At 36.7% G+C, this 12627-nt stretch overlaps 1 protein-coding gene across 3 annotated transcripts in view; it reads right to left on the bottom strand.

The window, feature by feature from the left end:
- CEP20 (centrosomal protein 20) overlaps positions 1-12627 on the bottom strand; it is a 115710-nt gene that overhangs the window by 62731 nt on the left and 40352 nt on the right. For all 3 annotated transcript variants that reach the window (XM_044089160.1, XM_044089161.1, XM_044089162.1), the window contains exon 3: positions 3370-3454. In XM_044089160.1, the coding sequence (XP_043945095.1) occupies positions 3370-3454 (85 nt within the window). The remainder of the gene's footprint in view (positions 1-3369; positions 3455-12627) is intronic.

Here is a 12627-nt window from a genome sequence, read left to right as displayed (position 1 = left end):
ATAAACCCTCATTACCAGCATGCTTGTGAGGGCACAAGCTCCCCTCATGGCTCCCTGAATGATGGCTCCTCTTGACCCATTCTTGCCCCTGTGCTGGGGATACTTACTAGATAGGAAAAATGTGCACAAACAGATTGAGCATTGCCAGGCAGAGAGGCAAAAACATTTACAACTCTACACAGAAACATAAATAAATTTGCTTTTTTGAATGCAGGTGCCAAAAGAGTGAACACTTAATTCACTTTGAGAAACTAAACCCTGCCAAGGTAAGGGATTAGACTGTTCATCGACTATCATGTGAAGTGTAAGTTGTACAAAGGTAAAAGGCTTTTAACTGCTTTTATTATTTATGTGTGGGGGGGATTCTTCTGGCTATTTAGAGGAGGATGTCTTCCAAAATGCTACCACTTAGCACAAATACAATTAATCCAAAATAAAAACATGCAGTACCATTGCAGATACTTAGGAAAAGTGGTCCGATTAACAAAATTAAATCCATTTATGCATGCTTCTGTCTCATCAAGCACTAGAAAAACTGGGTTTAATTTCAGTGTCCGATACAAAAGTTAGATAACAGGATCAAATTGTACCATGCATATATAAATCATTATACCTCTAATTGTTTGAGAAGTAGTGAAAAAAAAGTACATCATAATCTTAGAATGCTCATCTGTGCAGAAAAAAAATCTCAATTCACTGTAAACAAAAACTCAAGAATCATTTTCTTCGATTGAATCCTGCTCCTGCTAAATCCCAAAAAAGACCAAGCTGCTCTTTTTCATTCCTAAATTGCACAGTGATACTAAGACCTCACTATTACTTCCATAAACACACACATTCAACAAGTTACTCAAATCAAACTATTCTGGGTTACTATAACTGATAGCCTAAAATATGACTTACATATACAAGCAGCAGTATAAAAAACAACATTTCAGTAACATAGGACTCTACACCGTATAAATAAATAAAATTATCACTGAAGACAGCAGAAGAACTGCAGCTGATGCTTACCTACTTCCAACACTAGTGGACGCCTCACCCATACTCACTAACCTGAACTCCAGCCAGACTTCTAAACTATAGCAGTGCTGCATTAAAATTGCAAAATTTGTATTTAACCTTCCCTCTAGGTGTACATAGCCCCCCAAAAAATCAAATGGCTGGAAATACCTCAACAACTTGGCTACACTCAACTACTTATGGCACATAATCTATTCTATAAACTGTACAAGCGTCCTAGTCTAAAAAAATATTCTCATACATACTAACACAAAGTCTGAGATCCACATACAAATCCTTACTAAGCACACACAAATCTAACAGTCCAGCAGATGAAACCTTGTATGGCAACCAAATCAGTCCAGCAGATGAAACCGTATATGGTGACCAAATCAATCCAGCAGATGAAACCTTATATGGCGACCAAATCAATCCAGCAGATGAAACCTTATATGGCAACCAAATCAATCCAACAGATGAAACCTTATATGGCAACCAAATCAATCCAGTAGATGAAACCTTATATGGCAACCAAATCAATCCAGCAGATGAAACCTTATATGGTGACCAAATCAGTCCAGCAGATGAAACCTCATATGGCAACCAAATCAATCCAGCAGATGAAACCTTATATGGCAACCAAATCAATCCAGCAGATGAATCCTTATATGGTGACCAAATCAGTCCAGCAGATGAAACCTTATATGGCAACCAAATCAATCCAACAGATGAAACCTTATATGGCAACCAAATCAATCCAGCAGATGAAACCTTATATGGCAACCAAATCAATCCAGCAGATGAAACCTTATATGGCAACTAAATCAATCCAGCAGATGAAACCTTATATGGCAACCAAATCAATCCAGCAGATGAAACCTTATATGGCAACCTAATCAATCCAGCAGATGAAATCTTGTATGGCAACTAAATCAATCCAGCAGATGAAACCTTATATGGCAACCACATCAATCCAGCAGATGAAACCTTATATGGCAACCAAATCTGTCCAGCAGATGAAACCGTTTATGGCAACCAAATCAATTCAACTGATGAAACCTTATATGGCAACCAAATCAATCCAGCAGATGAAATCTTATATGGCAAGCAAATCAATCCAGCAGATGAAACCTTATATGGCAAGCAAATCAATCCAGCAGATGAAACCTTATATGGCAAGCAAATCAATCCAGCAGATGAAACCTTATATGGCAAGCAAATCAATCCAGCAGATGAAACCTTATATGGCAACAGAATCTCCATAATGTGGAACTCTCTTCCTGTAAATCCAGTGCTCAAAGACAACCTTTCCTCATTCAAAACATGACTGCAAATCCACTGAACAGACTCATGGCCCTGTTCTCATAATACACAGAACAGTCTCAACATATCCCTCCCTTTACTTTCTCATCTATGACCTCATCATCTATCCCAGTGATAGGTATGCCTGCTGGAATAATCAAAAGAGTCTCCTATGTAAATAAATTGTACATAAAAATCTTTTATAAATAATTCTACATAATTAGAACAATTCCTATATTCACTAACTCTAATTCTGCTTGAATTAATTATATCCACTTTAAATACACTTTATAAACGTGATTCCCCAAACTGGTTTTATATTCTTCTGTTCCCCATCTTTGTTCCTTTTTTTTTTTTTTGCTCAGAAGGTAAATATGATCAAAATGCACACATTACCATCAATGACTGCCTTGGATTTATATATTTCTTTTATGAATCTGTATCCTGCATTATTTTGCTTCTGTTTTTATGACTCTAACTCTGGAACATTTTTTCCCCCTGGAGCTCCAATGAAAAGGAGTTCCATGCCCAGTCGTACTTTCCCCAGTAAATATATACAAATAGAATAAAACTTTAAATCTGAATATTAAAGTATGCAGATCTGTAAACACATGAAAAATTATCTGGTTTTCAGAAAGAGTGGTAATTACCTGGAATAGCATACTAGAGCCTACTAGAAAGCTAAAACACTACAGCACTTTAAACTCGGGATGCCTTTAATGAAATGAGAACAAGATAAATGAGGTGAATCTGCAATTAGGATTTAAACATCCCTTGTCAGTATTGTGTGTGTACATAACATGATGCAGAAAAATAAACAGCACCCAGCAACAGATTTTGTAAAGTGTTGTCACTTCTGTTATTAGGTTTCAGACGTGTACAGAAAATTATGAAGAGCCACTGAAGTATATAATACCACAGGAGATACTGATAAAGTAGAGCAGAGTCAAGAAAAGTGTATCATCATGAACAGATCCACACAATTAGAATCACATTAAATATCTAAAGACAAACAAGTAATTTTTTCTTGATAAATAGCAAATGCATTTGCAAAGGTGCACTTACACTGATCTTGCACTAGAATCTTCTACCACGTTTAACTCACTGGTCAGAAACTGTCTATCCAGTGGAACTTCAGGCTGTCCCGATTCTGTATGGTACAAGAATGATTTCAGTTTAATAGTGTAAAAAAGTGGTACTGCTATGACAGTAATAAGAAACAGACCCTCTGCAGTAAAACATAAATTAGTATATTTTTCTGAATTCTTCAAATGTGTTACACAATTTTCAGCACACATAATTAGGAGTACAATACTAATTAAAAATAAAAAGGCATGAGTTCCTTTTCCTCAGCAAAGTATTAAAATTATGTATATCTACTCTAATGTTAGATCTGTGAAAAGCGGTCCAGCTGCAGTAACTTAACACAACACCAGTGCCAGCAACCCTGAAATTACTATCTACAGAGTTATAAACACACTTTTAAACAATGAGAAATGGCTTAATAAACAGAAGAAACCAAATTACACAAAGTATATTTTTTCACTTTAAACACTTTCCCCAGACCCCCAAAAAGTAAAATCAACAATTTCTCCACAGAAAATAAGTACAATGTTTAGTTTATTTTTTTACCATAAAAGTGAAAAAGTACATCTCATTTAAAAGTCATGAGGCAGTCAACAAAATTACTTTGTCCTAGTTTTAATGTACTTCTCAGAAAAAGTCAACTTAACGTGGAAGGTGTTTCTGTGAAGAGAACGTACCTGCCCAGCAATGGAACAGCATTAGCAGACTGTCAGTACTTGAAAGCCCACAGGGAAGCACTCTTCTCACTGGCAGGAAATCTCCAAATGGCCTAGCCTGGTGCCCAAACATGACTTTTTAGTCAGCTCAGTTCAAGCTAATGGATTGTACTTGTGGAAGGTGCCCTGAAGCTTTGGAAGCTGGCCAACCATTATATCCTATGCATGATATCACCCATATAAAGTGGATATAAAAATTGTACACACCCCTGTTAAAATGCCAGGTTTGTGTGATATAAAAAAATGGGACCACAATAAAGCATTTCAGAACTTTTCCCACCTTTAATGCGACCTATAACCTGTACAATTCAACTGAAAAACAAACAAAAAAAAATTACAAAAAATAGAAAAACGTACAACACGCTGGTTGCGTAAGTGTGCACACCTTTAATTTATTTATTTTTATTTTACATTTGTTGACCGGGCTAGTCTAGCTTGATACATTTCCATTTTCAGTAGAGGCCCGGGGAGGAAAACTCCACTACCAAGTTATACAATTTAGCAAATATGCAAAGCTTATACATATAAAAATAAGTCAAACAAATTGAATAAATCTGGGGAACCCCTTTACATCAGATTTTGCTACAATATGTGAGAGTGACACGCATAGTTAAGATACACAAAGGACAGTATTTGTTAACTCATTTGATATGTACCCAAGTAAAAGGATAATCACAGATCACAAAAATTATTCTTTTTTTTTTTTTTTTTTTTTTTTTTATTATTAAGACAAGCTATCCTTATCAGTGAAAAAGTATAACTAGAGGAGAAGAAAGGTATAAAAGTAAAAGTTATACTCCTATAACACTGGTAAGGCAAGAGGCAAAAAAGTGTCAGTCAGAATTAGTACATAGGCATAGCCATTGGGAATTAAGGAAGGTTTTTAGTTGTTTCTTGAAAAGGGGTGTTGATACCAGTGATGTAAGTTCACTTGGAAGCTTGTTCCAATTAAAACCAACAGAGTTAGTAAACAGGCAGTCACCAGACCTATTGTGAGATTTGAGGGAGGCAACTAGTAGCTTGTTAGCTGAGCGAAGGGTTGTGAGGTTTTTATAAGGGCTAATAAGGTTACAGAGTATGGGAGTATTCATGGGGTGATATAAGATCTTGTGGGTGATTGTAAGTTGTTGAAGAAACAGCTGGTTTTGTAATTCTAGCCAACCTAGTTGTTTAAGATTTATGCAATGGTGGGTATGAAATGGAGCTCCTATGGCAAATCTAGCAATGTTATTGTAAGAGGTTGCCAGTTTATTAAAATTGGATTTTGAAAGATTGGCAAAAATAGGAGAGGCATAGAGAAGGGTACAGATCAGTTGTGTTTGTGCTATAGTAGTCCTAGCTGAAGGTGTAAGGAAGGGTTTGAGCCTATATAGAGAGCCAAGTTTTCTATTTACTGTTTTAATGGTTAAGTTAATGTGTGAATCGAAATCAAGATTATGATCAATTGTGACACCTAGAAGTTTGGTGGTAGAATCAGGTGATATTATTGTGCCGTTGATTGATACAATTGTGAAGTTGATAGGAGAGGACTTCTGTGTAGGAGTGAACAGTGATAATTTAGTTTTTTTGGGGTTAAGAAGGAGACAGTATTGATGGAACCAATTTTCAACTGATGTAAATACTTTTTGGGAACTAGACTGCAGCTCAGCAGAAGAAACCGCAGCACAGATAAGTGTCGAGTCATCTGCATATTGAATGCAGGTGGTTTGTGGAAGGGAAGTTTTCAGATCATTAATAAAAACAGAAAAAAGGAGGGGTCCCAAAATAGAGCCTTGTGGGACTCCAATGGTGATGGGTAGCTGAGCGGATAAGTTATTGTCCCAGAGAACTGCTTGCTGTCTATTTTCTAGGTAGGAATTAAACCACTGGACCGCCTGAGTGTCTAAGGAAAGAGATTTGAGAATGTTTAACATGAGTTGATGATTAACCATACCAAAGGCTTTGGAGAGGTCTAAGAACAGAGCTGAGGAAAGGAAGTTATTATTACAATGTTTATTAATACAGTCTGAGAAGGATAAGAGTGCAGTTGTAGTACTATGAAATGGTCTAAAACCATGTTAGCAGTCAGCTAGTAGGTTATTTTGGAGAAGATGATCAAGTAATTGCCGATGAATGCATCTTACCATGGTTTTTACTGAAGGAGAAAGTAGGGCTATGGGACGGAAGTTTGAGAGCTCGTTTGAATTACCCCCTTATGTAAAGGGATGATATGAGAGACTTTCCAGAGAGATGGGATAATGCCTTCAGTTATGGTTCTATTTATTAAAATGGAAACAGGGTAGGCAAGTACTCCAGCTACAATTTGCAGATATGCAGCTAATTTAAACTAATACTTTGTTTTGTGTGCACACCCCTGAACTTTCAGGTACTTTGCTGAAGCACCTTTTGATTTAGTTACAGCATTCAGCCTTCTTGGGTACACACCTGCCACTAATTAAAGAGACTCTGATTAACCCCAAATAAAGTTCAGCTGTCCTAGTAGGATTTTCCTAACATTTACTCAGTTGCCTGCTGCAGCAAAAGCCATAGTTCGCAGACAGCATACAAAGCATCAAAGGGATCTCATTGTTGAAAGGTATCAGTCAGGAGAAGGGTACAAAAAAATTTCTACAGCATTGGATATACCATGGAACACAGTGAAGGCAGTCATCAAAAAGTGGAGAAAATATGGGACAACAGTGACGTTGCAAAGAACTGGACGTCCCTCTAAAATTAATGAAAAGACATGACAAAAACTGGTCAGGGAGGCTGTCAAGAGAACTACAGCACCACTGAAAGAGCTGCAGGAATTTCTGGCAAAGTACTGATTGTGTACTACATGTGACAACAATCTCCCATATTCTCCATATGTCTGGACTATGGGGTAGGATTGCAAGACCGAAGCCTTTTCTTACAAAGAAAAACATCCAGGCCTGGCTAAAATTTGCAAAACGATACATCAAGTCTCCCAAAAGCATGTGGGAAAATGTGTTGTGGTCTGATGAGACCAAGGTTGAACTTTTAGGCCACAAATCCAAAAGGTACATTTGGCGCAAAAACAACACTTTGTATCACCAAAAGAACACCATCCCCACGGAGAAGCATGGTGGTGGCAGTATCATGCTTTGGGGTAGCTTTTCTTCAGCTGGAACTAGGACTTTAGTCAAGGTGGAGGGAATTATAACAGTTCCAAATACCACTCACTTTTGGGCCAAAACCTTCAGGTGTCTGCTAGAAAGCTGAAGATGAAGTGGAATTTCACCTTTCAACATGACAATGACCCCAAGCATGCATCCAAATCAACAAAAGAATGGCTTCACCAGATAAAAATTAAAGTTTTGGAATGGCTCAGCCACAGCCCAGACCTAAATCCAATAAAAAATCTGTGGGGTGATCTGATGAGGGCTGTGCACAAAAGATGTCCTTGCAATCTGACAGATTTGGAGTGCTTTTGCAAGGAAGAGTGGGCAAATATTGTCAAGTCAAGATGTGCCACGCTGATAGACTCCTACCCAAGAAAAGTGAATGTTGTAATTAAATCAAAAGGTGCTTCAACAAAGTATTAGTTTAAGGGTGTGCACACGCAACAAAGTATTAGTTTAAGGGTGTGCACACTTATGCAACCAGCGTATTGTATATTTTTGATATTTTATATTTTTTTCCCCTAACAGATTTGACTGTTTTTCAATTGAATTGTACAGGTTATAGGTCACATTAAAGATGGGAAAAGCTTTGAAATAATTTATTGTGGTCTCATTTTTTTTATATAACAAAAACCTGACATTTTAACAGAGGTGTGTACACTTACACTTTTATATCCACTGTAGCTAAGGCTATTGAAGCAGCACTCATAACAATGAACATCATCAGTTGCTGACTTTCTAAAAGTTGTACAAGTTTTAACAGTCACCTTCCATAACACAAGACATGTATACATTATTGTGTCTTAAGAACTGCAGCTATATTTGTTGAACCCTGGGTTTCAATTAAATAAAATGTACTGCATTCAGTCCTACAAAGGCTTGGCAGTTGTAAACTTACTTTCTGCCCTATCTGTTCTAAATGACTCTTTCTAAACAAAATGTCTTACTGCATTTTTCTTGAGCTTTCAGTATTTCTTAACAAGTACTACAAGACAATTTAAAAACCCTCACATTCTTAGTTGCATCACTGAATCAACATTAGAGTAAGCAGGAGAGTTCCATGTTACAGAGATATAAAGCCTGAGAAACAAGTTAGCAAGGTGTGTGTGTGTGTGTGTGTGTGTATGTCGGGGGGGGTGGTGTGGGAGTGCACACCTGAGGTGCACTGTTAGATTCCCCACTGCAGAACATTCATCGTCACTTATCACAAGACATTCAAGGTTATGTCACTCACAGAGACAGGTAACACCACTATCAGCGGTCTACTGCATGCCCAGCCTTGCACATCTATAAGCATGTATGGTGAAACAAAGCCATAAAGCACAAACCTGGATGTCCACACAGAAGACTTGCCCATATAGGAGTGAATGAACTACAGAGGTCTTGCCCTTGCAGGAAAAAAATGAGGCAGAGGGGCTGCATGGGGGGAGGCTTGATAGTCAGCTGGGGACAGATGCAAAAAATAATGACAATAAAGGGAGTGTATGACATTTTAACTTTTACATTTTTAATTATAACACTGCATGGACCCCACCCCCAGTACAAAATTAGCAGAACACAATCATGTCAAAAACTGCAGCTAACTGTAAGGCAATCTCATGTTCTTTGGGTTGTATAAGAACAGTTTTCTGAAGCATCTGTTTTTTTATCATGAAAGATAATATTGTGCAGCTAATAGTTTGTTAAAAATATATTTTGGGCCAGGACACAGTGTAAAATAATTACTGTAATGACTGAAACACTTAATGGAGTGGGGGAGGATACAAACGGCCCACAATTTTGTCATATGGACATTAAAAACACTATCACAAAAGACTGTTTTATTTGGTCCTATTGTTGAGTCCAGTAATACTGGACAGCTAATACTACGAAGATTTAATAATAAGTGCTGCTGGTTTTTTGTACTTTATTCTTATATTTCAGTTTTCTAATGCTTGTATCAATTTGTTTCTGGTGGGTTTTTGGGGAGTGGCTGTCGAGGTAGCTGGAAGTTTGTTTTTATTTTCCAATTTGTAAACTGCAGGTATTGTTTAACAATCTGTTTTTTTAGTAGTAGAAAGCTGAAAATGGGTAGTAGAAACTTTTTTTGTTCCTATGGTGTTCCCCTTTCTCCACAGATGTACAACTGTGCAGTCAGTATACCCATGTAATGAAGTTGTAGGGGTGAAGTCCTGTGTCCATACAGAAGGCACATGATGGCTTCATCTTCTTTGTGGTTATATTTTCTTTTATTAAGATTGTGTTAGATATAATGGTTTCATTAGTGATCCAGTATTTATATTTTCATGGTTTCATCACAGATCCCACTAACACAAACCAATCGGTGAGTGCTGGCATCCATTCATTACTTAAAAAGGTACTATTTTAAAAAAGATATAAATGTTCCAAGTATCACTAAATAATTCTCTTTAGGACATCAGGGACAAATGACACAGTCTTTTAAGAAAAAGACCCAACACCCTTTGTGCCAATGAAATGCAAAGTTCACCACAATACAGTAAAGTACAAAAAAAAAAAAAAAAATTATACAAAATTAAATCCACTTTGGAAAAGCAAATATTCCCCTCACCCAGCTAACACAAAATCAAGAATTGTAATTTAAGCTATTAGTTATGCCTCTTGGATTCCTTACCAATAAAAGATAAGAGGCAAATATGAACACTAAAAGCTCCAAATAACTAATATCAGACACAGTGAACAAGGTAATCAGTGCTGATGCCTTGCTGTGTTTCCAAATCAGGTGACTGTTACAAAATGTCATCCTTCTCCAATGAGTCAGTCCCATTCTGATACGAGCCAGTGCAAAATGCAAAAATAAAAACATCTGCATGTGTGTATATGTATTTATACATATACTCACTATATTCACACGCACACAATTTATAACTAAGTACATATGTAAGTGCATATGCTGTGGCACACTGAATAATGAAATGGCTATGAAAATGTTATTTTTCTTTGTAAATATGCTTTTTTTGTCATTGTAGGATAATGAATGTTAAATGGCCATGCAAATGTTATTTTTGATGTATAGATGCAATTTCATCATGTAAATGCTGTACTGGTATGAAAACACTGTTCATTGGGGCCATGTACACAATACATACAACGGTAAAGCAAGCAGCAACCAACATACCAAGTGGGGCACAAAAAAACTACTAAACAGAACAGCTTCAGTCCAGCACAGCAGAGTCATTGGCCTCCCAGTGGAGGACAAGGAGTTTCAAACCAGAACATTTACCTCTCACTGTAGAGGGACTGTTTCGCCAAGAGTGGATGTCGGACAGTAGATGTACTAGTAGAGAAATTGGCTTCTCAGTACAAAGGCATCATTTACTCCTGGAAGATGTCAGCTGGAAACTATACTGGAAGAGAGAGTGGAACAACAGGCTGATACCAAAGGATCTAATTGAAGGACTATTTGGACTTCTTCCTCCAGACGAATTAAGCCTTATTTTCATTTTTCAGCCATTGTAAATAAAGTGCACTAAGCTCTGTCTCCAGTGTGCATTAAACATACTACATATAACACGTATATGTGTGTGTGTGTGTGTGTGTGTGTGTGTGTGTGTGTGTGTGTGTGTGTGTGTGTGTGTGTGTGTGTGTGTGTGTGTGTGTGTGTGAGTATATACAGATGCACATAAGTGTGTGTTTGTGTGAGTATATACAGATGGACGTGTGTGTGTGTGTGTGTGTGTGTGTGTGTGTGTGTGTGTGTATGTATACATACACACACACAGATACACACACGCATACAAGCATGTGCACACATATACACACAATATATTTCACTGAATGTATGTTTTGTTGATAAATATTTTTGAGGATATGATTGATCAAGTTATTGAATGATCCAGAGCAGCATCTAGTATTGAATATCAAATGCAAGGTAAGTGGAATTGGGGAGTAATACTGAAAGTTTCTGCATTCAGATAAGAGTGTGTGTATATGCAGATGTATGCCTGGGTGCGTTATGTGAGTGCTTGTGGATTAAAGTAACAGCAAGGGAAGGCAATAGATATGTCTGAATTGTAAGTGTTTGTGGGTTAGGGTTACATTAAGGACTATTTCAACTTCAAACTTATTATATTTTCATCTTCATTACAGTAGTATGCATCCCCCCACAAAAAAGAGGGGTTATTAAGTCTATGTTTGACAACCGAAAAACAGAATCATGACAAAGTTTGCCCCATATTAATGGGCAGGTTTGTTGTAAGAATGTATGCTATAAGCACATTATAGAAGGCAATTTTCTTGCCCCAGTGAGTACTGAAAGGACAGAGGTTAAAATTAAGTGGATAACAGCTGTGTGTGTGAACCTTAGTAATGACAGTGGGGCCACTGAAACAGTTATTACGGATAACTGGACAATACTTAAAGCCAATACTGAAGTTTCAAAATATGTGCAGAAATGCCTAGGTTTGTAAGAAAGAGGGCAATAAATTTAAAGATTTTTTTAGAACATGATACTGTTCATGTTAACAGCAAAGGCAGTAAAAGAGAAAAAATTTTTTTGTGTATAAATACAATGCATATACATTGTTCTCTTGGCTGCTATTTTAACTGCAAATCCAATTATGTGGTTTATTTTGCTGCTTGTTCAGCGTGTGATTCACTTTACTCTGAAAAAAGCTGTAAGAACATTGAAACCGAATATATGAACTTCATTGTGCTATTGCGTTCAGCAACCTTAGGAATGCTTTATGAAAACTTCCAAAGTCTATATAGGGTTTAATAGGATTTTAATTTTTTTGTTTTAGATAATGCCCCCTGAATATTAGGGGAGGAGGTAGGGAAGAATTCTTAGTGTACTTGGAGCATGAATTGCAAATCAACCCTTTATGTCTACTGTCATTAAGTCTAATCAATGCATTCAATTGTATGCATTATGTAAAGAAAATCAGAAGGAAAATCAGTCATGTGATTTGATCACATGGTTTAATTAAGTATTTAAATAGGTACATTAATATTTTAAAACAGTCTGATGAAGTTTCTTATCCTTTTGAGATAAAAGCTCTTTCACAGTTTTTCTGTTTTTTGTTATATTGAAAGGTATTTCACCACATTTTTGAGTTCCTGTTTCTTGTGATGACTTTTGATTCCTTACTTCTTTGTGGTTTGGATATTCAAAAGGAAGTGGTGGCAACATTTATCCTTTGCTGTTTGTGGACTCTTCAGTATATTGGCTAATGCACCTTGTCAATAAAGGAACTGGATGACACCTTACTCAAGATTTCTACTTATGATATATCTACTGGGGTCTACTTCTAAATTTCAAAGTTTCAAAATGTTGACTTTCTTATGGTCGAGACAATAAGATTGAAGATTTGAAACTTCAAAATTTAAATAAAAAAATAAATAAGAACAAAAAAATCTTTTTTGTTTTATGTTTTTGCAGG

This window comes from Protopterus annectens, chromosome 12.part0 (genome assembly GCF_019279795.1).
Source record: "Protopterus annectens isolate FY-2018-M chromosome 12.part0, PAN1.0, whole genome shotgun sequence".
Lineage (NCBI taxonomy): Eukaryota > Metazoa > Chordata > Ceratodontiformes > Protopteridae > Protopterus > Protopterus annectens.
The sequence above is the reverse complement of the archived record's forward strand: the minus strand, read 5'-3'. Positions and strand labels throughout refer to the sequence as shown.